The 27445-nt window shown below is 33.6% G+C and overlaps 1 protein-coding gene across 1 annotated transcript in view; it reads left to right on the forward strand.

Moving 5' to 3' along the window:
* Window positions 1-27445, forward strand: part of LOC308263899 (bifunctional heparan sulfate N-deacetylase/N-sulfotransferase 3) — a gene marked incomplete at its 3' end in the record, with an annotated part of 209860 nt that overhangs the window by 166630 nt on the left and 15785 nt on the right. Inside the window, exons 6-8 of the mRNA XM_080697030.1 lie at window positions 9408-9590; window positions 13705-13801; window positions 20973-21096. Coding sequence (XP_080553156.1) covers window positions 9408-9590; window positions 13705-13801; window positions 20973-21096 — 404 coding nt within the window. The remainder of the gene's footprint in view (window positions 1-9407; window positions 9591-13704; window positions 13802-20972; window positions 21097-27445) is intronic.

The following is a 27445-nucleotide window of genomic DNA, read 5'->3' on the forward strand; positions in this document are numbered from 1 at the left end:
GGCATTCTTCATGGACCTAGAAAAATCAGTCATGAATTTTATATGGAGAAAGAAAAGACCCAGCATAGCCAAAGCAACTCTCAACAATAAAAGTCATGCAGGAGGTATTTCAATTTCTGACTTCAAATTATACTACAGAGGAATAGTAGTAAAAATAACATGGCATTGCCATAACAACAGGCAAACAGGGAAACGGATCAGAATAGAGGATACAGAAATAAACTCACAAACCTATAGTCAATTGATCTTTGACAAGGGGGCCTAAGTCATATGCTGGAGAAAAGACAGCCTTTTCAACAAATGGTGCTGGGAGAACTGACTATTCGTTTGTAGAAAGATGGAACTAAATTCTTACCTCTCACCATGCACAGGAATCTACCTACTCAAGTTGGATCAAAGACTTAGAAATTAGACTGACCAGAGACTGTTAAGTTATTAGAGGATGACATAGGCTTAATACATCAACACATAGGCACAGGCAGTAACTTTCTCAAAAAGGCTTCCAAAACACAGAAAATTAAAGTAAGAATCAACAAGTGGGATGTCATCAAACTAAAAAGTTTCTGCTCATTAAAGAAAACCATCAAGAACCTAAAGAAAAAGCCCATAGAATAGTAGATCTTTACCAGCCACCACTATGATGGAAGGCTAATATCCAGAATATACAAAGAGCTCTAAAGACTCTACACTAGCAAAACAAATAACTCAATCAAGCAACAGGCAACTAAATTGAACAGACACTTCAAAAAAGAAGAGATACAACTCTAAAATATTGTTGGTGGGATTGCAAATTAGTGCAACCACTTTGGAAAACAGTATGGAGAATCTTCAGAAGAATGAGAACAAATTTACTATTTGATCAAGCAATACTACTTCTGCGTATCTACCCAAAAGAAAGGAAACCAAATGACCAAACTGATGCATGTGTATCCATGTGTATCTATGTTCATAGCTGAAAGATTCATCATAGCAAAACTATGGAATCAGCCAAGATGTCCATCAACAGATGAATGGATTACAAAACTGAGGGATATGTACACAATGGTATTTTACTCAACCATGAAAAAACACAATTACATAATTTACAGGGAAATGAATGGAACTGGAGGACATTGTGCTAAGTGAGATTAGTCAGTCACAAAAAACAAGATGTCGAATGCTTTCCCTAATATGCAAAAGCTAAGAAGAAATGGGTCATAGGAGGAAGTCTAGATGAAAAAAAAAATCCTATAAAGGAGCTAATAAGGCAATCTAACTGAGGGGATGGGAGGGGAGAAGAAGAAAACTCTGTAAAGCACATGATGTACTTAAACATATCAAAGTCAACCACTAAGGCAAGAATGGAAAAGAGGGATGGGGAGGGAATGGGGTGGGGATTGGTTAAGGGCTAACTGGGTGATGTGTGCATATATGTCTACACAAGCTTTTTACCCCATTATGATGTCTGAATACAATGCAACAATTTAAAAAATTAAAAATGGCCAATAGATACATGCAAAAAATGTTCATTAGTCATCAGGAAGATGCAAATCAAAACAACGCTGAGATTCTATCTAAACCTAAGCAGAATGGAAAGCATAAAGAAGTAAAATAGCAACACATGCTGGGAAGGGTGTATGGAAAGAGGAACTCTTTTACTTCAGCCACTATTGACATCAGTGTGGATATTCCTTAGAAAAATGGGAATAGATATAACATATTATTAGCCTATACCACTCCTGGGTATCTTTCCAAAGGGGCATACCTATGTTCATAGTAGCACAATTTGTAATAGCCAAAATGTGGAACCAGCCTAGGTCTCCATCAACAGATGAATGGGTTGAAAAATTATGGGAAATACACACAATGGAATTCTACTCAGCTATAAAGAATAACAAAATGATGTCATTCACAAGAATATTGAAAGACCTGGAAAACATTATGTTAAGTGAGACCAGCCAAACACAGAAAAAGAAGGGACATATGTTTTTTTCTAATATGCCAAAACTAGGGAGTATTGGGGATACCAGAGAGACCCCAATAATTGAGGGGGACCTTAGCAAAGCTAGAATTGAAGGGTAGTAAGGAAAGAAAGCTGAGGCTGATTAATGGGTAAATGAGGTAAAGCTGAGGTTGATTAATGGAGGAGCTACATTTGAATATGTGTAAAAGTATGAATGTAGCATGGTCAACCTGGACACTCATTGTTTGGAGGGGGAGAAAGGGGAAATGAGGAGGAGGGCATCAAGCACTGTCTGAATGTATGCCATTTTCAATATGATCCACATAAAAATAAAAAAAAAATGAAAAATGAAAACGAGAGCATTTTTAGTTAGACTGTTTTAACAAAATGAGGTTGTCAAATAAAGTGTTTGTGAATACCTGGGATACTCTTGAGGTTTTTAATCATAATAGTAACCGTAGAAAGATGAGGACTACGCCGGGCGTGGTGGCGCACGCTTGTAATCCCCGCGCTTGGGAGGCGGAGACAGGAGGATCGCGCAGGTTCGAAGCCAGCTGCGCGCGCTGGCTTAGGAGACCCTGTTTCCAAAATGAAAATGTAAAAATAGGTATGGGAGTGTAGCCCCGAGGTAGAAGGGCTTCCAGGAACCCCAGTACCACCAAAAAAAAAAAAAAAGAAAGAAAGATGAGGACTACTAAAGAAAAAATATTTTTGTATAAAGATTCATTCAAATGTTTATTTGTTTAACATCTAATTTGTCCATATATATATATATATATATATATATATATATATATATATATATATATGTGTGTGTGTGTGTGTGTGTGTGTGTGTGTGTGTGTGTGTGTGTAGGTGCTAGGGGTGTAACATTGAGAAAACAAATGAGGTTTTTGGTTTCTTGGGGAACATATATCAAGTTTACATGAGTTGTGTTTAAAATGAAATAGATTTAGAGCATCCATTGTATAAATGTCTACTAGACGCTTAGATGTTTGCATACAAAATTTTGGAGTAAGATATAGAGAGAGTAGTTTGAGATATATGAGTCAATTCTACCTAGAAACAGCATGAAAAACAAAATGCTGAGAAACATCAGCTGTTTAAAGGTAATGTGGAGAGGAATTAGTGATGGAGTAGATGTAGGGGAAGTAAAAGAAAAGGTTCATAAAAAACAAGGAAGGAGAAAAATCTTAAAGTGGTCAGTACTGTCAAATGAAACAGTTTGGCTAATATAAAGACTGCCAAGTATCCTTAGGATTATGTAGCTAAAAGGCTGCTATGTACCTTCCAGAAGGCATTTTCAGTGGGATGTTGGGGGCAAAAGACAGATGAAGAAGGTTTGAATGGTGGTGTTGAGTACAGACAGCACCCATTTACTACTCCTTTGAAGAATCTGAGAACTATGGTGTCTAGGAAAGAGAAAAGCATAGCACGAACAACGATGAGAGAAGTTCTAACATATTTTCAAATATTAGAGAATGATCCTTCCCTAATAAGTCCTCTTAGCAATGAGGACTGAAAATAGAGGAAAGTAGAGGAATACGTGTGGACAGAATTTCATGGGAACTGGAAACGTGAAAAAGAAGCACTGGGAAATGTGATAGTCTTGAATGTTGAAGCAGAACAGCTTTGCCTAACACCGCAATTCAGGATAAATTTTAAAAAGGCAATGTGTATGTGGAGAGGTGTAGGGATTAAATGGGTTCCTGCCTTATTTACTTCATATTAATTTAGGATGATTATCTAGGGGCAGGTGTGAGAGATCCCAAGGCCTCAGAGATGGATGAAAGTTTGAAATAATTACTAAGGTGTGAGCTGGCAGAAAATGAATAAAAATCATACCAAATACTACTAAAAGTTCAATTGAGATTGAGGACCATATGCTTCTATGATATGATTCAAATTCATAACACACACCTTGTGTGTTTTTTCTTTATCTGTGATAAAATGTCTGTAAGTAGAAGCAAAATAATTACATAAAAAAGTGATCCAAATTTTCCCTTTTGCAAAACAGTGAAAGCAGAAAGGGGATTTATGAATGAGTGAAAGTGATGGTAGAAGGGGCATTCAAATCAATAAACATATACTCTCATGTGGTAGAGGAAGTGATCAGAAGATAGTTGCAAAAAGCAGATAACTGCTGAAGAGAAGGTATGAATGAGAAATGATGTTTCTCAAAAATAACAATAGCAGCCAGGAGTGGTGGCGCACGCTTGCAATCCCTGTGCTTGGGAGGTGGAGACAGGAGGATCACGGAGGTTTGAAGACAGACATGCTGGCTTAAGAGACCCTGTTTCCAATTTTTAAAAAAAGTATAAAATAGATCTGAGAGTGTAGCCCGGAGGTAGAAGTGTTTCCAGGAACCCCAGCACCACCAAAATAAATAAATAACAATAACAAAATCTCAATAATAAATATTACTATTAAAGAAATGACTCTGTTGTGTGTGTTGTGTAATGATCCTACATTTGTTCTACCTCAGAGCTACACCCTCAGCACTTTTAAAATTTATTTTGACATAGTTTCTCTCCAAGTTACCATACACTCACCTGGACCCTGTGATCTTGCTGTCTCAGCCTCTCATGTACTGGGTTTACTATCTCAGCCTCCCATGTACAGGCAAGGATCACCATGCATTTTTTTTACATATTATTGTTATGAAAACCATGTTAGGTTGTTACTATTATTAAATTTTTACTCCCCCTTTAGATAAGTAAATTAAGATAGTCAGAGTTGAAATAATTTGTAAAAATAACAGAGCTAATTTTCTTCCTTAATTACTGTGCAGGCCAGTTAAAGACATAAAGACACAGTTTATTTACAAAGGAAGAAGAAATAAGTGGAGACTGAGGAGAAAGAGTTTAGGGAAAAAATATAGACTGAGTAGGAATAAAGCTAGAGGAGGCAAGAATAAATCATTGAGGAGACCCACTATTATAGATGGTGGTAAGAGATTACTAGAAGGAATAACACTGAAAAAAAACTAACCTTAGATATTATACCTTTACAAATAAAATTACTGGACCCAGCTCAAGGCTTATAATATATGTCATAGGTAGTTTAGAAAATAATGTTGAAAGGCCTTATGCCAGCCCCCAAGGATCTTACAATCTAGGGGCAAATCAAAATAGTATTTTTAAAAGAAATAATATAACGCAGGTAAGAAATTATCAGAAAGACAAAAATAGTGGGTTCTAGATTATTTTTTTAAAGCACTTGCCTAGAAAGATCTCAAAGAAAAATGTAAGTGACATTCTTGAATACATAGGATTAAGCTAAATGTAGAAAAGTGTATCCCAGAGAGAATAAACTATAAATAAGAACAGGCAGGTAGGCAAATTCAGGAAACACTAGGAGCAGGAAGCCAGGAAAGTGGCTACTTGTTCTTAGTGCAGAAGTGTTTTGGATCATAAAATTGGAAAGGTAAGCTGGGGACTATGTTGTAGCTCAGGATAATGCGCTGATTTAGCTTAACTCAAAAGATAATGAAGAACTATTTGAAGGCTTGAAGCAGGAAATGATAGAATAAGAGGTGGTCTCAGACATATTAAGAATAGCCTTTCTGCTCAGAATTTTTTGCTTATATTTTACAATGCAATATATTCCTGTCATGGAGCACAATCATGAAAGTGATGGAATATATATACTTTTTATGATAAAAATAAAGCATCCAGAGTCTAATAACTGCCTCAGAAAAGCAAACTGGTTATTTTATTATTTTTCCTCTAAAGAGCATTTCATATCTGGTGTTATAAGACAAGGAGAAAACAGAAAAGAAAGTAAATTACAGTATACTTGTCCTCTGAAACACAATCATATAAACTGCTGTGTAATAACATAAAAGTGAACTTGAAAGGCAGTCTTTTAAATGGAGAAGCTATGAAGTAATATGCATCTGAGAGAAAAACATAGAGTATTTTTTTCTATCATAAAAAGATGAGATTAAAAGGTAATCAAGAAATTTGATTGTAATGATGCACTTCTGTAATCCTAATTCTTGAGAGGTTGAAGCAGGAGGATCACAAACTTGAGGTCAGTCTCAGAAACTCATGAGACTTTCAGCAACTTAGACCTAGTTTCAAAATAAAAAACAATATATATATATATATATATATATATATATATATATATATATATATAAAACCAGGGGTGTTGATCAGAGGTATAATGCTCCTAGGTTCAGTATGAAAATAAAATAATTGTTATATTATCATCAGCTTTACCACCAAGATCCATGGTCTTCTCCCTTTTTTGCTGGGTAGTGATACATTCATCTCCCAAGCCTGGACCTTGATAGATTATAGAGTTGGTGTTGGAAAGTATAGATTATGCTTCCCATAACCTTCTCTTAGCTCTCAGTTTATAAATAGTACCTATTTTTCTCATATACTAATTTATAAAATAGGTGTGCCTTTTCTTAAAGGGTTCTTGTTAATTGGATTTAAATGAATGAAGTCCAACAACTAATGAATGCTATAGAAATATGAAAGTTTATAAGTCAAGTAAAGGTAGAAGACAAAAACAGCCCCTACATGGGGAGAGGGGTCCCCAAAAGAGAGTAAACCTCAAATCTCTTGGGGGATGTGCCTTTAAACCTTATTGATATTTTCCATTTTCTCTTTTATGATTGGTGATAATTGAGTCTTAAGGAACTAATGTCTTTTGACCAGTTTCAATCTTTTTTGAATTGTTATTTTGTGAGCTGGTGGGCCATGATCTCCTGGTGCCCACCAGTCTCTCACCTCCCTTCAGTGAGACAGACTCTCACAAGGTGATGCAGATGGACTTTTATAATTCCGTCTGTTTCCACGTCCTCTGCTCTGCCTCATGTATATGACATTTGGCATTTAATTTTTGTCTTCATAGAAGAAAAAATATAGATAACTATCTTGTTATACATATTTGTGTCTAACATTATAAAATGAGGTTTTTCATCTATTAGTCAAACACACTTCATTCCTTTGGTAGAATTTCCTGCCAAAGAGTTTCCAGTATTTTAAATTTGGAGTTTCTAATGAATGTTTTTGGTAATGACCAACTAATAATAGTACAGTATATTAGCACAAATTTTTATAAATGCCATTATAACTTCTCTAGATGTTACAATTTTATTTTCCTTTTCCTCAGAATATTCAAATATAATAAAATATCTTGACCTATTACATTAAACAGAACAAAAAGCAGGTTCTTGGAGTGTAGCTCAATGGTAGAATGTTTGCCTTGCATGGAGAAGGCCCTGAATTTTATCTCCAGCACTACAAAGCAAAACAAAAATAATCATTAAACCTCAGTTCTGAAGCACTCTTAAAGTGGTAAAGATATCCTCTTCAGAAAAAAAATAGTAGTATCTATTTTTACTGAACTTATAACCTTTACAAACTTTTTCTTTGTTTCTTCCTGTGCTATGTAGAAATTGTTGGCAGGTGAGGAATTGCTGAGAAATATAATGACTTTATAATTGTTATATATCAGAGAATGGCAAGCAAACACTGTCTGGAAAGCAACCTCACTGTTTGGCCAAATATTTTCAGTATATATCTGTTTTCACCAATCCTGTTACTTGGTGTGCATGCCTTTCTAACTAAAAATGATTTTTAAAAAAGTTGAAGTGGTTACATTTTCAGCCATTTCAGAGAAAATATACTGATTTATTAAAAATACTTTAAAGACAAATTAAAATTTATATCCTGATAAATTTTACTCCTGTTATAGCCTTGTATATTTTTAGGAATACCAAACAAATTCGAGGCTGAAGTACAAAGTCAAAGAGGGTCATGAGGTGGCATTCATTAGAAAAACATCACTTTTAAACAGTCCTTTAATGATGTTTATGGTGTACTTTGCACTATGTTAAAGAGTATACAAAAATAGAATTGAAAATATAAAAAAGGTTATATGCTTAAAATCTAAGTCGGTTTTTTTTTTTAATTTTACTGGACTAATTTCAATACCTTATAATTACGACCTTAATTTCTGAAAATCCAGTTCAGTTTTAGCATATTAAAAGACAAAGACTGCCTCTTATTATTAGCATATTATAAGATAAGTCTGCCTCTTACTATTGTAAAAGTCTTACTTATCAATTTGATGACCACATGAATATGCTGGTAGGTATGTAAAATCATCTTTCAAGTACTTTGTAAATGTTCAAGCAAAATGAATAAAAGTACATTTAAATATTATTGATTGTAGTTGAAACTTTTCATGTGAAAGCCTATATGATTTGTCCCATTGAATATAGGAATTACTATTTTATATTATTCATAGTTGTAAGTAATTACTTTTTTGTGTGCATTATATAAAATCCTCATAACTTTTTTCTCAAATCTGGCAATTTATCAAAATGGATGTCTTAAATATTTCTTTTAGCTTTTTAATGGATGACATATTATATTAATGATTACAAATATTATAATAACCATTGTTAATAATTTACATGACCTTATATGTTTTGGAAAATGCTATTATTATATAAATTATTTTATTACTTTTGTAGCACTATACATATCAGAGAAGTTCGCTTTGTTGTTGAAAATTTCATGAAAGAGAATTCCATTTCTCAACATCTAACCAACAAATATGCACAATTAGTAATAGCCAAAATATGGAACCAACCTAGGTCTCCATCAACAGATGAATGGATTATAAAATTATGGGAAATACACACATAGGAATTCTACTCAGCAATAAAGAAGAAAAAAATTATGTCATTTGCAAGAAGATATGTTTGTGTGTGTGTGTGTGTGTGTGTGTGTGTGTGTGGTTTAAGGCAGGGATTCAGTTTAGGTCAGTTGCTTCTATAGCAAGAGTCAATTTATTTTTTCTTTTAGCCAAGCATTGAAAACTTTACTTTAAAAGAGGTATTTTATATTGGGAATAATAGACCCAATGAATATGATAAAGGATTTTAATGTGTTATTGATAAACACAATTCAGACACTTGATTTTTGTTACTAAAACTTCCAAGAAATGCAAATCACAGGATATTCAGTTGCTGCAAATATTAATAATTCACTGATAACTTAAGCCTGTTAATTAGAATTACTATGGCATAAACTGAATGAAGTATATTGGAATTATAAAATATTAAACTTCTGAAACCATACTGCTGTGAATGATTGTCCACAGTTCACAAGAGCATTATGCTCTGACATCTAGTATATGCTATTCAGAATTAGTCTTAATGCAAAGTACGTTGTGTATACCACAGATTTTAACTCATTTTTGTTATGAAATACATTAAAATTTCAGAATGAAAACTCATAAAATCTTGATGATAACATATCCTCTAGCATGCATTAATATAATGAGAGTTTTGGGGATATGGCCCAATGGTAAAATATATCATGAATCAAAACTCAAATCAGACTACTTCAGAAATGATCTTGTATAGATGTGATTCTACTGCCCTCTAGTGTTAAAGTAAGTGACATTTACACTAAAGTTCATTTCTCTTTTTCAGATCAGTATTTTCATGACCCATTTGTCTAACTATGGGAATGACCGCCTGGGATTATATACATTTGTCAACCTGGCCAACTTTGTGCAGACTCGGACTAACCTGCGTCTTCAGACTCTTCCCCCAGTGCAACTGGCTTACAAGTATTTTGAGCTATTTCCAGATCAGAAAGACCCTCTCTGGCAGGTAAAATCAGTTCAATATTTTGTATGACTAATTAATCCAACAAACATAATTTGTGACATATTCAAAATCTGAAAACTAATAGAATCTGTAAAAATCTAATGTTGGGAAACATTAGTATCTTTGAGAAATTACTTTCTGAATCTTAATCTAATTGCTACACATTGAACCAAGCTTTCTGTTCCATTGCCCATTAAAATTAGGGAATGAAGTGAAGAACCCAGTAGTGTTTTTTTAGTCAAGAATGAGAGATAAATGTGCAGATTTCAATAGATTGAAAGAGAAAGATGGTAAATATGTTGCATGCTAGGAAGATAGCTAATCAATAAAACCACATTAGAAGTCTTCTGAGAAGAGTTCAGAATGAATATCAGCCTCCTGGACCATAGGATACACCAGCAGCCACAGAATGTGAACTGCTTTTCAGAAGGTATTACTTTGGACACAAGGGACATGTGTCGTAAATAAATCACTAAGCTTCTTAAGATATCACATTAATATGAGATACTCAGGCTTTTCTAAGTGTAACCTAGATTTCAAAATATAGACTCTACGTGTTGTAAAATTGTGGGTATTATGCTAAAATAAAATTGTAAATGCCATGATTTGTGGAAAGTAATATTCTTAGCAAATGACAGGCTGGGGATTTACATATATCATCTCATTTAATCTTCACAAATACCCTATGTGGTAGATAAATAAAATATTAAATATTTTCAGAGATAGAAGTCAGTAAATTACAGAAATTGAAGTTGTGGTAAACTTTGAATTCTGTATTATATCTATTCAGCTTTGACTAACCTTGGGTTGTTAGCTTGTAAAGCTAATGACCTTGAACTTAAGCAGATAATTCCAAGAGGAGACACAACTCTACATTCAGCAGGTTATAGTATTATGGCTGCATATTACTTCTCAGTGCTTAGAACAAGCACCTTTTCATCTTGACCAATGGAGAGACATAGAATTTTCCTATTAAATGAACACCTTATTTTTAAACTGAAATACTTATGACTTCAACTAACAAGCTTAAAATATTTTTCCAGCACAGTAGCTGAAAATAGTATACTTGTTTCATTTTGATTAAAATCTATTTGATCAAATTAAATTAGCATATTTATTTAATTTCACATATCTGCTCTATTAACGGGGGAAAAAAAAAAAAAGCTGTCCTATTTGCCATTCCTGAAATGGTGTTAGAGGGTATGGCAATTGGTAATTCATCCTCTTTTTCTACATAGTACACATTTTTTATTTAAAATGAGGGTTACTCTAGAAGCATATTTCAAAAAATGGTATTGGGCTGGGCATGGTGGCGTACACTTGTAATCCCCATGCCTGGGAGGCAGTGACAGAAGGATCGTGCTAGTTCGAAGCCAGCCATGCTGGCTTAAGAGACCCTGTTTACAAAAATAAAATAGGTCTGGGAGTGTAGCCCTGTAGCCCAGAGGTAGAAGGGTTTCCAGGAACCCCAGTACCACACACACAAAAAAAGTATTGGGTTTAATTATCACAGACCAGAAATAAAATTCCTAAGGTAGGAGTTTACTGTCATTTTACCCTCTTCCTAAAATTTAGTACTTTTAACATCATAGTATGTAAAGTTATAATTTTTTCTTTATTTTTTATTGGTGCATTGTAGTCATACATCTTAATAGGGTCCAAGATGCTATCATACACAAATTATTATTATATAAATTATTATATTAATAAAGTATATAAATCATTATATGCCAAGAGGCATACATACACAAATTATTATTTAGCCCTTCTCTAATTTACACCCCATTCTCTCTCTCTCTCCCTTTTTCTCATGTTTGGCTTACTGATTGATTTTGATATGTTTATGAATGTACATCATTTAAATTAAGGAATTTCCCTCTTCCCCTTCCCATCCCCCTTAGTTAGGACACCTTATTTTTCATCTATGGTTATATTTTTTCCCTTTAAAATAGCTAAAAATACTACTATTATGGTTAGGTCCCTAGGCCATTGAAACAGAACAGGAAAGCCTGTGGTTGCTTAGAATAAAATATCTATATTTCTCTGATTTCAACCCCTTTGGAAAAATATCCAAGAGTGACATAGCCAGATCATATGGTGGATCTATTCAGTTTTCTAAGGAATCTCCACACTGATCTCCATAGCAGCTGAACTAGTTTGCACTCCTACAAACAATATACAAACAATATATAAGAGTTCCTCTTTTCACACATCCTCTCTAGCATTTGTTGTTATTTGACTTCTTTATGCTTTCTACTCTGATTGTTGTTAGATGGAATCCCAGGGTAATTTTGATTCACATCTCCCTGATGGGAGATGATTTTGAACATCTTTTCATGTATCTATTGGTCATTTGTATCTCTTCTTTTGTGAAGTGTCTATTCAGTTCTATTGCCCATTTCTTGATTGGGTTATTTTTTGATGTTCTCCCATTCTGTAGGCTTTCTTTTTAGGTTCTTGATTGTTTTCTTTCATGGGAAGAAACTTTTTAGTTTGATGTCATCTCACTTGTTAATTCTTACTTTAATTTCCTGCACTTTGGAGGTCTTGTTGAAAAAGTTACTGCCTGTGCCTATATGTTGTAATGTTGAAACTATGCTTTCTTCTATTAACTTCAGTCTATGATTTAGTTTCTAAGTCTTTGATCCATCTCAACTTGATTCCTTTGCCCAGTGAGAGGTAATGAATTAGTTTCATCTTTTCCAAAGATGTTGAAATCAGAGAACTACAGTACATATGCATTCCCATGTTCTTAGCAGCACAATTTGTAATAGCCAAAATATGGAACCAACCTAGGTCTCCATCAACAGATAAATGAATTGTAAAATTATAGAAAATACACATAATGGAATTCTACTCACCTATAAAGAAGAGCAAAATCATATTATTTGTAAAAAGATGGAAAAACCTGGAGAACATTATATTAAGTGAGATCAGCCAAGCACAGAGACAGGATGTTTTCTCTAATATGCCCAATCTAGGGAGTTTTAGGAATACCAGAAGGACTCCAGATTATGGAGAGGAAACCTCAGAAAAGCTAGAATTGAAGAATAGGAGAGGAAGAAGGCTGAGGTTTATTAATGGAGGAGCTACATCCTAATATGTATAAAAGGATGAATATAGCATGGTTAACCTGGACACTAACTGTTGGGTAGAAGGGAAAGAGGAAGTAGGGGGGAGAGGGCACCAAGAACTGTCTAAATGTATGCCACTTTCATTATGTTCCACATAAAAATAAAAAATAAAAAAAATCTGACACTATATATTTGTCATTTACTTAATACTGAGAGTATATCTTTTTATATTAACAAAAAGTTTAGTCTCTGCTCAACAAGCTCACTAAACACACACACACACACACACACACACACACACACACACACACACACACACACCATGCTACCAGTAACAGAAAAGCATTAAAATTATCAAGCTATGAGTTAGTCGGTTTTGCATCATCATGACCAAAATTCCTGACATGAACAACTTAAGTGAAATGGTTTATTTTGGCTCAGTTTTAGATGTTTAGACCATGGTTGGCTGTCTTCAAGGCAGAAAGTTTATGGTGACAGACCATGGCAGAAGAAAGCTGCTCAGCTCAGGACATTCAAGAAGATTGAGGGTAGGTGGAACAAGGAAGAGAGAGGTCCAAGGAGAACATAAACTCATCTAGGTTGGAACCTATCTCTTCCAGCCATGCCCCACCTGCCTATAGTTGTCAAGCAGTAAGTCCATTCAAGTTATTAATCCATCAAATAGATTAATCCACTGATAAGAGAAAAGCTTTCAAGATTCCCAGTCACTGCCTAAAAGCTTCACTTCTGCACTTTTCTTGGGGACCAAGATTTCAATACAAGAACTTTGAGGGGACAGGCTAATCCAAACTATAACAGGCTATATTCCAAGCGAAAAGACCTTCCTTCACTCAAATTCAAGATAAACAGTAGTTATTTTAAAGTATCCATTATGTAACTTCAGGACTTTCAAAGAAACAAATAAACCTTCTTGCTTATCCCATTGTTTCCTGGAATATCTTCTGAGGATAAAGGTTGAAAATGCTAGCACACAATAGACACACAAAAAATGCAACTGTATATTCTTTTCCTTTCCAATTTAGAATCCTTGTGATGACAAACGCCATAGAGATATATGGTCTAAAGAAAAAACCTGTGATCGTTTACCAAAATTTTTGGTAATAGGACCCCAGAAAACTGGTGAGAAATTTTCATGTTATGATAACCAAATAATGTAAAAATACAAATGATTAAGCAATGAGTTCTTGTTACAATGAGTTTTTGAACTTTCTATAAAACTGATGAATGAATGTTATCATTTTACATAGTCTTTGTTTAGTAGTTAAATAATATACTTTAGTGCTTTGTCAATGTGAGTTTTTTTGGGAGGTGGATAATTTATTGAATTTTAATATTTTTTTTAGTCTCAATTTTTGGTGTGTATGATACTGGAAATTGAGCCCAGAGGTGTTCTACATCCAACCTATACCATACCCCTTTTTATTTTTTGTTGGGAAATAGGGTCTTGCTAAATAGGTGAGGCTATCCTAAAACCTGTGATCCTTCTATCTCAGGCACCCAAGTACTTGGATTATAGATATGCACCACCGTTCCTGGATTCTTTCTGTATTTAAGAAAATAATCTTATTAGTGTACATCATAGTGAAATTCAATATGATACAAACATAAATGCACATACCTCATGGTGTATTTTCTTCCCAAACCCATACAGCTTCATGTAGACACTAGTAGGGATTTTTCTCAATAAGATCTCCAAATCTCAGGAAATAAAACCAATTATCAACAAATGGGAAAACAAAATTCTGCACAGCAAAGGAAACAATCAGGAGTCTAAAAAAAAGGATACATATAGGAGAAAATTTTGCTACCTATAATAACTACAGATAATAGAATATATAAAGAATATTTAAGCTAGGCATGGTGGCACACACATGTAATCCCGGCGCTTGGGAGGTGGAGACAGGAGCATCATACAGGTTCGAAGCCAGCCTCTCTGGCTTAGGAGACCCTGTTTAAAAAAAAGATTATACATATATATATATATATATATATATATATATATACACACATATACATATATATACATATACATATATACATATACATACATATATATACATATATATACATATATATACATATATATATATATATATATATATATATATATATATATTTTTTTTTTTTTAGGTCTGGGAGTGTAGCCTGGAGGTAGAAGGATTTCCAAGAACCCCAGTACCACCAAAAAAAAATATTTAAAGAAATAATAAAAGAACAAAAAATTCCAAATGAAAATGGGCAATTGAATCAATATTTCTCAAAAAATAAATATACTAATATAAGCCAGTAAATATATGATTTTTTAATATTGCTACCGATTGGGGAAATGCAAATCAAATAAAAACTACACTGACATTCCATATAACTCTAGTTAGAATGCAATCATCAAGAATACAAACAATAAGCTGGGCGTGGTGGTACACACTTGTAATCCCAGTACTTGGGAGGCTGAAAAAGGAGAATCACACAGGTTCAAATTCAGCCTCAGCTACTTAGTGAGGCTCTTAGTAACTTAGTAAAACACGAATAAAATTTAAAAAATAGGTCTGGGAGTGTAGCCCATGGGTAGAAGGCCGCTGGATTTCCATTCCCAGTAACACACACACACACACACACACACACACACACACACCCCACTACAAACAATAACATATTCTGGCAAGTAAGTATAAAAAGGGGAACATTGATTTTGAAAGTGTTAATTAGTAAAAGTACTGTGAAGGTCACTGTAGAGATTTCTCAATAAAACTGAGAGTGAATCCACCATATGATGCAGCTATACCACTTCTTGCTAGATTTCAAGAAGAATGAAAATCAAAATACTAAGTGACACATTTTTTATCTATATGTATAGCAACATAATTCACAATTGTCAAAGTGTTTTTTAAAGGAAAAGTTGAAATAAATGCCACATAGTTTGAAGATCAAACTGTTAGTGCATTTTATATCTTTATAAATATCTAAATTTAAAATAATATGTTTAAAATTTGACTGACATAATTTATCAAAATTCAAAAGGGATACAAATAAGTACCTAAAATTTTTTATAATAAACTCTTTATAGAAAAATATTTGCTTACTCTGCCAGACTCTTGATATTTTATTTGTATAGTATTTCTTGCAGATGATACTTTTTTTTAGGTCTAAAAATGTTTGACAAGCAGAATTCCTGGATATAAAAAAAAAACTTTGTGCTACAAAAGGTATTTATTCATACCCAAAAAAATATTTTGCACTTTTCATAAATCATTGTGCAACATTTTTTTCTCATAAACTTGTTTCCATAAGACTCAGTCTGAAATTGAACTCCAGAGGAAGCTTTAAATTTACATTTAAGCTATATCCATATCCAGTGTGATAAATTATTTGAGGCCCTTGGGTTCTAGTTTCAGGGAAAACAGCCATTTCAACTCCATTGCTTTGCTATTCCTCTCTGGAAATGACAGAGAATTCTATGCAAGGTTCACAGAGAATAACATATTAAATTTTTTAGTCCCACTGGCAAATATCAATCTGAAGACAATTGATGAAAAATACTTTCTTCCCTTATTTATGTCACTTGCTCTTATATATCTAAAGTCAAAAGGTAACTAGGTAACATGGTAACCGAAATATCTTCTGTGAACTTCACTGTCACTGTGGAATCTTGTCATTATTCATTACACATATTTCTGGCCTATCAAGTTTACTTCAGAAACCCTGCAAGGGGATTCTTTCTCTTGTGCTAGGCTGAGTATGCCAGCATTTTAATATTGTGGTTAGATGACAGAATTATTACTCTCATCCTAAACTAAATTGGATTTTCAAATACTGTGTTACTATTTGCACATAAAATTTGCCTTTGGAAAGATTAATAGAAAATAATTTTTTTTTTTTTTTTGGTGGTACTGGGGTTCCTGGAAGCCCTTCTACCTCCGGGATACACTCCCATGGGCTACACTCCCAGACCTATTTTTTAACTTTTTATTTGGAAACAGGGTCTCTTAAGCCAGCATGGCTGCCTCCCAGCCAGCGCGATCCTCCTGTCTCTGCCTCCCAAGTGTGGGGATTACAAGCGTGCGCCACCACGCCCGGCTAAAATGATTATGTTTTTGAAAATTAATTTTTTTTAAATTTTATTGAGATATAATGTAAATACAATAGAACTCAACCATTTTAACATGCAATTTGATGATCTTTGAAATTGTACAGTATGTAGCTATACAACAGTTCTTTTCTTTCTTTCCTTTTTTTTTTTTTTTTTTTTGTGGTTCTGGGGATGGAACCCAGGTGCATTCTACCCCCAAATTTTTTATTCTTTATTTTGAAACAGGGTCTCACTAAGTTGCAAAGGGTCTCACTAAGTAGTAGTTAAGGTTGTCCATGAACCGAAATCATTCTGTCTCAGCCTCCCAAATGCTGGGATTACAAATGTGCACCATCACTCCTGGATCAACAGTTCTTTCAAAAAACATTTCTCCACCTCTCTTTGGGGTCAGTTCATCTAACCTCCTATTCAGTCCCAGTGACTGACAACCACTATCTACCACTAGGAATGTTTCACCTTTTCTAGGATTTTATATAAATTCTAGTAATCATACAGTTCATAGAAATTTGTGTTTAATTTCTTTCAGTAAGCATGATACTTTTTGAAATTCATTCATGTTAAATACCAATATTTTATAAAATTGATTTTTAATTCGATAAAAATATTTTCTTTTATCAGTGCCACAGGAATGATATAGCTTTAATTTTGCATAAACTTTAAGTTATCTGGATGTTTAACTATTTCAGTGTTAAACTGACAAAAAATATAAAAAAATATGACTGTGCATATATATTTACATATATATATGTGTGTGTGTGCATATATATAAATTAATATGCATATTAATTTATTCAGAACAAATAATATATACAGATAGATAAAGACAGGATTAAAAATTCTTCTATTTTTGGACCATTGATACATTTTATTATGCCTTTTTTTGGCTACACAGAGTAATTAAATTATATACAATTTTTCTATTTATCTAATTAATATTGCTCATTAAAAGTTATTAAAATCAGGCTGGGTGTGGTGGCTCATGCTTGTAATCCCAGCATTTGGGAGACTGAGACCAGAGGATCGAGGTTCATGGACAGCCTCAGCTATTTAGTGAGGCTCTTCACAACTCAGTGAGAAGAGCCTTTTTATTTCAAAAAATAAAATTAAAAAGACTAAAAAAAGTAAATCAATGGGTAGCTAGAGTTTGAATGCCCCTGGGTTACATCCCCAGTACTGCAATAAATAAATAAATGTCTTTTTTATAGCATAATAGTAATGCATGCTGTTTCCAAGAAGATTTATTCTTTCTATTTTTTAAGGCCATAGGCATAAGAGTATAGCCGCAGCACCATAAATACATAAATGTTCTTATGCTTTTATTTGAATTGTATCTCAATTGTACTATTGAGATAGAAATATATTTAATATTTTGTTTATTATAATTATAAATTATATTCCAGAAAAGTTATGCTAAATCCTTAATAAATATTCAGATATAGTACTATTTAAGTGTACTTCAACATACATTGCTCACTTGATCCTCATAACATTGTGAGAGCTAAGTATTTTATTCCCTGATACACAGATGAAAAATCTAAGACTTAGAAAAGTTAAATATATTTTGTCCAGTTTTACAACATTGTCAAGTACTGAAAATAGAACTCTTGACTCTGGAATTTGATGTACCTAACTCTAAAGAACATTCTCTCTCTACTTTATTGTGGATTTCAAATAGTGGAGGGGTATTTACCTGATAAGTTTTAGGTACTGTTTTTTATTTCTTCTAAATTCAGTAATTTTCCAAAAATGGTCACCAAACCAACAGCAAAATCATCATCAGAGAACTTGTCAGAAGAATACATTCTTGAGAGATGTCATAGCTAAATGAAGCAGACACTGATAGGGCCCAGCCATCTCTGTTTTAACAAGCTCTTGAGGTAAATTTGATATATGCTAAAGTTTGAGGATTGCTTTTTAACTCAAGCTTGTGAAGAGCATTTTTACTTTATATATGACAAATTTTTGTGTTTTATTCCTTTTAGTTTTTTTTTATGGTTGCAAATAAAGTGTTCCTTGTTTGGATTAGATATAATCTAGAAACATTATTTATTTCAAATTATTTTTATACAATATTGTTGTTGATGGTTATTTTAATAATTTCCCTATTGTATAGTTATGGTAAAGTTTGGTGTGGTGGTTCATGTCTGCTATCCTAGTAATTGCGAAGCTGAGACAAGAGGATTTCAGATTCTAGACAAGCCTCAGCAACTTAGTGAGACCCTGTTTCAAATTCTAAAAATAAAATAAAATAAAAAGAACCCTGAATGTAGCTCAGAGGCAGAATGTCCCTGGGTTCAAAACCCAATACCAATAAAACTAAAATAGATTTGGTAGATTTAAACACAAAATGAAAGAAAACTTATCAAAGAGATTAGAAAATTCAAATTTCTGCAAATGTCAGCATAACATTATTATTAGGCAAAATTAGAACAGTAATTCCTGCAAGTGAGATTTTTTTTTTTTTTTTTTTTTTTTTTTTTTTTTTTTTTTTTTTTGTACTGGGGATGGAACCCTATAACCTCCGGGCTACAATCCTAGACCTATTGTATATTTTTATTTCAAAACAGGGTTTCTTAAGCCAGCATGGCTGGCTTGGAACCTGTGTGATCCTCCTGTATCCACCTCCCAAGCGTGGGTATTACAAGCGTGTGCCATCACGCCTAGCGCAAGTGAGAAATATTACAAGGCTATGTCTGACTGCTATTGTCTCTATTGACTTGAAAAATAATTAATAGTCTCTTTCATCAGATAATGTGATACTACACATCACATTAAAGTATAGAAATAGAAACCATAGGGTATATTTTTTCCTCTCGAGTACTGAAAATAGAGACCAGGTTTTTTTTTTTATATATTTTGATCTTATAAAAATAGTCATACTTGCAAATAATGATTAAATCTTTGAAAACCTGAGCTTCAAAATTAATTTGCCCTTTGGTAGTCAAATTAAGCCCCAAACTTTACCTCCTGACTTAGGCTATTAAAATAAAACACTAATTTTATGACATTATTCACAAAAGAAAACAAATACACTCTTGCTCCCAGTAGTCAGAGGTTTTCATGGGCACCATTGACAGTTCATTCTTTTTCCAACAGAATGCTAGTATTATATTATTTCTTCAAGAAGACGTACTATGTTTTTTCTAATTTGGCAATATAAACAATCTTGACATTAATTTTTGTAAGTATGTAAATATACTTGATTTTATTGAAGTTTATTAAGAGATTAAATTCTGTCTTTAGTTTAAATAACTTTCATAGGCCTCAAGAGCATTTATAGGGTAAACAAAGTATCAGTTTTGATAAAGCAATAAATTAAAGGTGGCATATTTTATGTATATTGTTCTTCATTAAAATAAAAATATTTTGCTGAGCATGGGGGTGCACGCTTATAATCCTAGCATTTGGGAGGCTGAGACAGGAGGATCGCAGTTTGCAGATAGTCTCAGCTACTACATAGTGAGGCCCTTTACAACTCAGTGAGACCCTGTTTCAAAATAAAGAATAAAAAATAGGGCTGGTAGCATATCCTGGAAGTAGAATGCCTCTTAGTTCCATCCCCAGTACTGCAAAATAAACAAACAAACAAACAAACAAACAAAGAGATAAAATATCTTTATGTGCATTATGTCTTTCATCCTAAAAGGAAAAAAAAATGAAATAAATAAAGCAGGTAATTTTCCATTAGAAAAACTTAAAATAAGCTAAAAGACAGTGCCCCAGAACAAATGAGTTTTATTTTTAGCTAAAATTAATAGTCAGTTCTTCCAGTTCATGCAACAGGCCCCTTCTCATACTCCTCTATTTCCGTTTTTGGGGAATAGCTTTTTGGTTGTTTTTAAATTTATTTATTTATTTATATTGGTTCTGGGGATTGAAAGAGGGGCATTATATGTTGGACTTGCACCCCCAGTCCTTTTTATTTTGTATTTGAAAAAGGGTCTAAGTTGCTGAGTATCTCACTAAGTTGCTGAGGCTGCCTTTTAATCTTCAATCTTCCTGCCTCAGCCTTCCAAGTACTGGGATTACAAATGTGTGCCTTTATGCCTGACAAAAACTGTTTTTTTTTTTTTTTTAATAAGGACTGGTTGTCAATTCAAAGTTAAGGAGTATTTATAATTAATCTTTATAAATTTTTATTCTACCTAATTAATGACTGCAATGTTTATTTCATTAATGTCTAAACTTCTATTGTCTTTTCAGGTACCACTGCTTTGTATTTGTTCCTGGTTATGCATCCATCCATCCTTAGTAACTCCCCCAGTCCAAAAACCTTTGAGGAGGTACAGTTCTTTAATAGAAATAACTACCACAGGGGGATTGATTGGTAAGATGGGTTATTAGTATAAATCTAAAAGTATATGTACCTGCACAGTAAAAACTTAGTGCAAATATTTAGAAACATTATACATTTGTAACAAAAATAAAAGTTCCTCTTTGTGCCTTGGAAATTGATTAAACAACAAAAAGGAGTACAAAAATTATTCCTTACAAACATTTTCAGTTTATAAAGAAACTTGCTGCTTAAAAAGGCCCACATGTAATTTTAGTTAGCATTAATTATCTTTGATGGTAATTACAGATTTGAAGTCAGAAAAATGGCATATAATTTTGTTCTTCTTTATGGCTGAATAGAATTCCATCGTGTGTATTTCCAAAAGTTTTGCTATCCTGGAGAAAATTGTTAAGTGAGATTAGTCAAACACAGAAGGAGAAGATACATATGTTTCCTCTAATATGCCCAAACTAGGGAACACAGAGAATACCAGTGGGATTCCAGATAATGGAGGGAAAATATCAGCAAAGTTTGAATGGAAAGATAGGAGAGGAGGAAGGCTGATCTTGATTAATGAGGGTCTAAAACTGAATATGTGTAAAATTATGAATATGACATGGTTACCCTGGACAACCATTGGTGGGAGGGGGGAAGGAAAAATGGGGCCGGGGAGGGGGGAGGGTACCAAATATAGTTTAAATATATACAATTTATTTTCAATAAAAAATTTATTTAAAAAAAGAAAAAGAAAAATGGCATATATCAGGAATTTTGTTTCTTTCTATTTACAAGAAAATATTTTCAGCTCTTTCTCTTAATTTTATATTTTGTTTGGTGTAAAAGACAAAATAATAACAGATAAAGGAAACTATAAATTGTGTATATTTCATTAATAATAAAAGCTATAACAAACTAAACAACATAAAATTTTATTTTATTACTTTATTATTATTATTATTATTATTATTATTATTATTATTATTATTTTTGGTGGTATTGGGGTTCCTGGAAACCCTTCTACCTCTGGGTTATACTCCCAGACCTATTTTTTTATATTTTTTATTTGGAAACAGGGTCTCTTAAGCCAGCAAGACTGGCTTTGAAACAGTATGACCCTCCTGTCTCCACCTCCCAAGTACAGGGATTACAAGCGTGCACCACCACGCCCAGCCCATAAAATTTTATTTTTATCATAAAAGTTAGAAATATATTAAACATCTGAAGAAAATAGTTAAAAAATAAGTGTGTAGATATATAAAAACTATAAGTTAGAGTGAAAATGGATGATACAGGCTAACAAGCTAGTCATGAAATATATCTAGATGTCTTACTTTTTTAAGGTCTAATGATGGATAGAGAATGATATAAAAGAGTAAAATTCTAAGAAAAATTCTGGAGTATAAACATTTTGCATTGTTTCAGCTTGAGGAGTCATGTATATTAACCTCTGTTGTAAAATTGTATGAATTCCATTTAAAAAAATATCAGCCACTTCAATAGTAGCTTGTGTGTTGTTTGAATAGAATGACAAAGAAATAGATCAAATATTATTTGAGTACCTACTAAGATTTATATATATTCTAATTTTTACATATATTATCTGCCAATTCTTCTATACAGAGCTTAATAATAATTGTGTGGTGTTAATTAACAGCAGGGAGAATCAAGAAAACTTTACTTAAGTTGCTATTGGTCATTGTAAATCACACTGAATATATACATATATAGTTAATACCAGTACTAGAAGTAGTGATTAAAGACTTCTTTGGAATTAGAGGCGAGTACAATATGTGGAGTCCCTGGAACTTAAGCATGGAGGTGGGAATAATCCAATTTTTGTTGTTAAAATCATATCAAATAAAATGTACTTGACAATAAAGTCTATAGGCATTGTTATAAGAGCAACCAGTTCTTAAAGCCATTTTTAATGAGAGAATATAAATAAATAGAACTCTAAAGGACAAAAAACATTTTATCTGTTACTTAAAATATTACCCCAAATACAAACAATTGTGGTTGAAAAATTATAAATTTATAAAAGTCTATTTATACACATAACAAATAATGGCAATTGCAAATCTAAATGTACAATAGTAATTATCACTTTCTTCTTAAGAGTAAGTATTTAATATTCACAACCCTCAGACTGGCCGGGTTTCTCTGTGAGGCATCAGCTACTCAGCTATGCTTTGGGGCCATGGTTTCACAGTTGAAAGATTATGTCTCACAGAGTTCATGGTCATTTAAAGAATTGAATTACAAATAGTCCCAATACATGGATCTGTTGTTGTTGTTGTTTTGGGGTGGGGGAGAGAACTAGATAAAACTAGAGCTGCTTTAACTGAAAAATAGCTTAGGATTACAAATAAAGTACAGCAAATAAAAATTTTTAAAACTCTGACAAAATAGCTAAAATATGCAATCAGAAGATCCCACAAAACTATTGCACCAACAAAAGTAGTTATCCAAAAGTATTTTCTAAAGTAGTTCTCAGCAAGAAGAACCATGCAGGAGACATCACAGAACCTGATATCAAACTATACTACAAAGCCAAAAGAATATTTTATTTATGCATGGATTAATCAATTAAAAATATTCAGGGTCAACAAAAATAACAAAGGCGGAATATTGCAAAACAAATTATTTTTAATAAATGCTGAAGTATTCTGTATTTTGCAAGTAGCAAAGCTTAAGGAGGCAGCCATTCAATTCTTCACTGCAAGTCTCTAAACAACTCCAGTATGCTTGCTAACTCTTTGTATAACCTCAGTGCATATTATCCATAAGTGAGCCTTTATGAGGAGCATTCAGGTCCCATCTTGAAAATAATAGGAATCTTTTGTTTATTTTTATTGCTTAAACATTTTTCGAATGCCTGTTTGACCTCTAATACTAGAAAACTATGAAAGTATAGGGAAATAAGAATAGGACCTTGCTTCACTGTGAGCTTCTGGGACCAAGCAAAATCATCACAGTATAAGTCCAACATCCAGATGTACTGAAGTAGACTTCCAAAGCCTAAAGTGTTGTAGGAATAAAAGACTGCTAGAGAGGTAATACAGTTTTTAGAAGCTAAAATCTATCTAATTTCAGCACTTCTGCTCTTTTTTGGTGATATTTTGGAGCCTTTCTAAAAATAAGCAAGAGCAACTTGCTTATATAGGCAAGCTTGAATCAGTCAGGATACTAATTACTTGTGGCAATTTTAGCACCGGTGGAATCAGGATGAGTTTCTAAATAAAAAATATTATAAAACATAGTTTTTTGTTGTTGTTGTTGTTGTTGTTTGTGTTACTGGAGTTCCTGGAAGCCCTTCTAACTCCGGGCTACACTCCCAGACCTATTTTATATATATTTTTTATTTGGAAACAGGGTCTCTTAAACCAGCGAGGCTGGCTCCGAACCAGCGTAATCTTCTTGTCTCCACCTCCCAAGGGTGGGGATTACAAGTGTGTGCCACCATGCCCGGCAAAACATAGTTCTTTTTGTAAATAGAATGTATTTCAGAAAATAGATAAAAGATCAAACTCTCCAAATTTTTTGTGTGTATCTTTTCCTCAAAGAACTCTGGAACAATCTGTCACTAGCAGTGCGATTTGTAGAAAAAAGTGAAAATATTTCTTACTGTGCTGATTCATCATTTGTTGTACTGGTTTGCAATGTGTTCACTATTGAAATATAACCAGAAGTTTTACTATGTGAAATGACAAGTTCTCACAAAGTCTGTGAAAGTCTTACATGATCTTTCAATTTAGAGAAAATAACAATGATAAGAAGTCATGACATGAATGTTATTGACTCTTTCGTCCAATAATTATTGCACCACTACCATCCATTAATTGCCTAACATTGTGGCTTGCGAGGAATTTAAATGGGATGGTGGTAGAGAATGAGCCCATTATAAAATATAAGAATTCCTAGAACTTACATTTTTATTGTGTTCATTCAGCATTCTCAACACTGTGATCTAAATACTTGACCCAAAAAATTAGTAGAAGGAAAATTTACTGGGATCAAGCCATAAGAAGTTTTAGGCCAGCTTCAAAACATAAATGGTGGTGGTGGCAGCAGGGTGCACAGATGAGGCAAAAAGCAGAGACAGACCAAGGGGAGTGCTGAAATGAACTTGCTCAGTCCTGGGGGGCAATAAATCTGGCACTGAGTCCGTTTGGGACCGAGATCCTCAGAAAGATGGACAGAGGCTTCGGTTGCAGTTCTGCAGCCACTTATCTGCAGCGATTTTTTTCCCTTTTAATGAAATAAAATCCTTTAAGTTCCTGTTCACTGCGCTAAAAGTGGAGATTCCTCTCCGGGGGGAAAAAAAAATCTGAAATAATTGACATGGACAACTGCCTTCTGTGAAATTGACAATGTTTTAATTTCCATCACCAGTATTTATACCCTATACCCCGTGTAGGCATCAAAGAACAATAGTGAGGCATTAAGTGTAAACAAGATAAACAGGATAAAAGAAGATCTATGGCATCACAGTTAAGATTCGTCTGGGACTAGGTGATTGAAGTCAGCCCCCATTTGCCTTTGTCATTGGAATCAGGTTTCTGGCCTCAGGTGAGCCTTAGGGGGCAAGGTCTGGTGTCCGGAAAGGCATCCAGGACAGGCAGGCATCCATAAAGGCAGAGGTTCACACCCAAAGTCTGTTTTGGGGAAATTCAGTTTTATAGGATCTCCTTTGATCCTTCAAGAGTCTTTTTGTCTCTAGGGCTTAGTCCAGGCCCGCCTTTATCAAGATCCATGGGCTGCATTGCAGATTTGTCCAGTCCTGTCTGCTCCACCATCCCGTATAAGGCAATACTTATTTTACAGTTAGTAAAACAGGGCAAAAACATTATAACATAGGTGATTGGATTTCTATAATTGTTCTTTAATGCATGATTTTGGGGCAGACTTTTGAGGTTTTTTTACTGTCCTGCTGCTGAGTCACTAAGGCTAGGCGTGCTAAGGCCAGATAAGAGCTTATTAGCATCTCTTAAGAGGAAAAACAAATGGCCCAGGTTCCAGAGACAGTTTTGCATCTCTTTGGGAAATGGGGCAAGAAGTGGGTTTGCAGCTTCCCCTGCTGGTAGAGAGGTGCTGGGAGCTAATCTTTAGATCAAAGGACCTGCCTGTGGAAAAAACCAAAAGGAATTTTGCAGCCCCTGAATTCTGGCTGCCCTTCACTAGAAAAATTATCTTTCATGGACTCAACTTTTTCCACAGTTCTAATTCTTGGGATCCTGTTTTACATCATTGGAGCTTCTTATTAGTGTAGAAATCTAAGAGCAGGGAGTATTTCTGCCAGAGATGATGCCTCCTTCCTTGGGGCGTGGCCTCCTTGGACCTTGCCGATTAATACAAGCATTTGTCACACTCGTATATGCCAAGGGGGGATGGTGGCAGGGGAGGAAGCAAGAAATATAAGATATAGTTCCCAAGACCACACCTTTAGTGACCTCCCTCCTCCTTCACAATATACCTGTCTAAAATTTCATCCAATAAATCCATTCAAATTATTAACCCATCAATGAACTTATCTATTGATGATATGAGAATCCTCATGATTCAGTTTTTTTTGCCTCTGAACACTTTTGCATTGCCAATATATGAGGTTTTCCAGGGGTTATTCTATATCTAAATCATAATATATTGTTTCTGTAAATATGCCCCGTTTCTCTAAAAGTTGTTCTTTAGTGCTTCAAAAATATACATTATTATGTGTTGACTTAGTTATACTTGACAACTTTTAATATTAAATAAAAATTACATGTCATTGGTTGATCCAACAGATATCTTCATGTTTAAACTACTGGTGATTTAAATTCTCACTCCACTTAAAGATATAAAATCTTAGCCAGATATGGTGGTACATCCCTGTAATCCCAGTACTTGGGAGGCTGTGACAGGAAGATTGCAGGTTTGAGGACAGCCTCAGCAACTTAACAAGAACTTGTTTCAAAATAAAATAAGTCTGAGGATATAGTACCGAGGTAGAATTCCCTGGCGTTCAACCCCTAATAGTGCAAAATAAAATAAAATATGAAACTTAACCTTTGGAATTTTGATAAGATATTATATTTGGAAATATGTACATACTTTTTAAACTTTTATTTTAATTAAGGAGAGAGATAAATGGCTCTATATGATAAAAACATAAAGCAAATGGGCAGTATTTACAACCAATATATTCTGAACTTTAACATTGTATGATTAAATTTAACATCAGTACAATACACTAGTGGCGATAAAATTATTTTACTGTAGTACAATAAAAATAAATTGTTTTAAAATGTAATTTCATCTCTTGATTAATTTTTGTTTTTGCTTGAGCACTTACATTTTTTCTGTACAATATGTCTACATTTATCTACATACATCTAAAATAGTATGATCACTGTTGAAATTT

The sequence above is a fragment of the Muscardinus avellanarius genome (assembly GCF_963383645.1).
Source record: "Muscardinus avellanarius genome assembly, chromosome: 6".
NCBI classification, from domain to species: Eukaryota; Metazoa; Chordata; class Mammalia; order Rodentia; family Gliridae; genus Muscardinus; species Muscardinus avellanarius.